The sequence below is a fragment of the Cebus imitator genome, unplaced genomic scaffold (genome assembly GCF_001604975.1).
Source record: "Cebus imitator isolate Cc_AM_T3 unplaced genomic scaffold, Cebus_imitator-1.0 Scaffold672, whole genome shotgun sequence".
Taxonomy (NCBI): Eukaryota; Metazoa; Chordata; class Mammalia; order Primates; family Cebidae; genus Cebus; species Cebus imitator.
The window spans coordinates 562,485-564,805 of record NW_016107987.1 but is presented as its reverse complement, the minus strand read 5'-3'; the positions used below and the strand labels follow the sequence as shown (position 1 = coordinate 564,805).

Sequence of the window (2,321 nt, the reverse complement as noted above, 5' to 3'; positions counted from 1 at the left end):
ATAAAGAAAAAAAGCAATACAGAGCGCGGTGGGAGGGCAGGAGACGTGCCCACTGACGGACACGGCGCTGTCCACGCAGGAAACGCCAAAGAAAGACCCTGCTGAGCGCGTTTGCGTCTAGTCAGCGGATTTCCCGAAGGCGCAGAGCACAAGGTCGATAAACGTATTTCTAGATGCTGCCGACAGATAACGGGAGGCAGGAATCTCAAAAGGACCGTTTAGAACCCCAGGAAACCCACAAAACACTCAAGTAGACACGTCACAACATCCGGCCGGGACAAAGAGGCCGTAGCTACGGCTGACGGACGGCGCCCGTGGACGGGGCCACGCAGGGCGACGAAGCGGGCAGCTGGGCCCACGGCTCCGTCCACTCGGGAAGATCTCACTGAAAGTGCTAATTTTTTTTTTTTTGAGACGGAGTCTCGCTCTGTCGCCCAGGCTGGAGTGCGGTGCTGTCATCTTGGGTCACTGCAACCTCCGCCTCCGGGCGCAAATGGTGTTGCCGGCACACTGTCGTAAAACGTTTAGTAGAGACAGGGCTTCGGCATGTCGGCCAGGCTGGTCTCCAACTCCTGACCTGAAGCGGTCCCGCCACCTCGGCTCCCAAAGTGCCGGGACTGCAGGCGTGGGCCCCCGCGCCCGGCCTCCGCAGAACGTTTTGTAGAAGCGGCTACTTTCACATAAAGGCAAAGAAGCCCGCAGAGCCAGCACGGGTCGGAACGGCAAAGGACTGAGGGGCTCAGGACGGGATAGCGACCGTGGCCACGTCGCTCCCCACCCATGCCAGAGTCCAACACGCATTTCCACGGGGAGGACGGGCTGAGTCTAAAATTCTAAAACGGCCCCGACAGCCCCACGTGCCACCGGAGTCGCAGGCTTCTCCCGCAGGAACGGACCGCACACGGCTGGCTGCTGCCACCACGCCCAGGCCACCCCGGGGCTTTGCAGAGGCGGTGCTGGGACAGCTGGACACTCCGAGGACAAGGGGAGCCTCCCTCGGACCTTCACACCCCACGGGAACGGTTACTCAACTGGACCTTAGACCCCAGTCAAAACAGCAAAACGTGGAGGGGAAATCTCTGGGTTTGCGCTGGGGAACGAGTTCTCAGACAACACAGCAAACACTCAGCTGCAGAAGTCACACGCTAGTCAGCGCCACTCCGTCCACGTTCACAGCACCGCGCGGACACCACGTGAAGACGGCGAAGACACACGTCAGAAACTGCGGAAAACGCCAATGTCACAGATAAAGGGTCTGTGGCCCGAGGACCTGTGGAAGCCTTCAACCCGGGGAGAAAGCAGTCGGCCCGGACGGCCTCCTGGGGCCTCCAAGGCTGGAAGGGGACAGGGGACCCAGAATGGCCTCAGGCCCGGGGGAGGCCGGCAGCCACCGACCCCGCAGCCCGCCCAGCAGATGCCAGCCGTGGGCTGAGAACACACGTGCACAGGGAAACGCGTCTTCACTCGGCCTCACTGTTCCTCACCTGGTATGTGAAGCCTGAGAGCCAGGATCACAGAACTCCACACGGCTGTCCCCTCCTGTCACCGTGTCACGTCCTCCCACCCCTCCTCACTGACCCCGCATCCCCCGTGTCCCCTATCACTGCCGTATGTGTCCCCTCCTCACCGCCCGTGTCCCCTCCTCACTGCGCCCGTGTGCCCCCCACCGCACCCCCGTGTCACCCCCACCGCCCCATTCCCCCCCCCCCCCCCCCCGCACCCCCGTGTCACCCCCACCGCCCCATTTCCCCCCCACCGCCGTGTTCCTCCTCATCGCCCCCATCTCCCCCTGCCGCCCCGTGTCACCCCTCAGTGTCCCCGGTGTCCCCCCCCACTGCTCTGTCCCCTGCAGGCACTCACCCGTCCTCCCAGGGCTCTCCCGCAGCCTCCTCGGCCACCAGGATGTCGTACTCCTCGGCCGCATACTTCTCCCAGTCCGAGAGTTCGGAGCTGCTGCTGTCACTGTCCTGGAGGAAGCGCGCATGTGAGGGACACGCGTGTCGCAGCCCAGGCTGTCTGCCCGTGTGCTGAACACGAGGTTCTCACACTGTGACACCAGGGCCTGCAGTGCTGGCCTGAGTCACAGAGTCAGAGGAGGGGGGAACCCTGGCCTAGTCCTGCCTCACAGGGATCTCACCAGTTCGAGCCTCTCCCCAGACATCTTCCCCCAGTCTGTCCCCTCCCTGGCCGTCGTCCTCCCCATGCCCTGTTCTCTCCTCCCCCACCTCGTCCCCTGTCTCTCCGGGCAGTCCTCCAGTCCCCCACCCTCCCCGCCTGTCCCCTCTCCCCAGGCCCTTCTACCCCTCCACCGTCCATCACCT

At 63.7% G+C, this 2,321-nt stretch overlaps 1 protein-coding gene across 1 annotated transcript in view; it reads right to left on the bottom strand.

Annotated features, from left to right (window-relative positions):
* The window catches only part of PPP2R3B (protein phosphatase 2 regulatory subunit B''beta), a 52,153-nt gene that overhangs the window by 3,745 nt on the left and 46,087 nt on the right, over positions 1-2,321 (bottom strand). Inside the window, exon 11 of the mRNA XM_037734848.1 lies at positions 1,861-1,973. Coding sequence (XP_037590776.1) covers positions 1,861-1,973 — 113 coding nt within the window. The remainder of the gene's footprint in view (positions 1-1,860; positions 1,974-2,321) is intronic.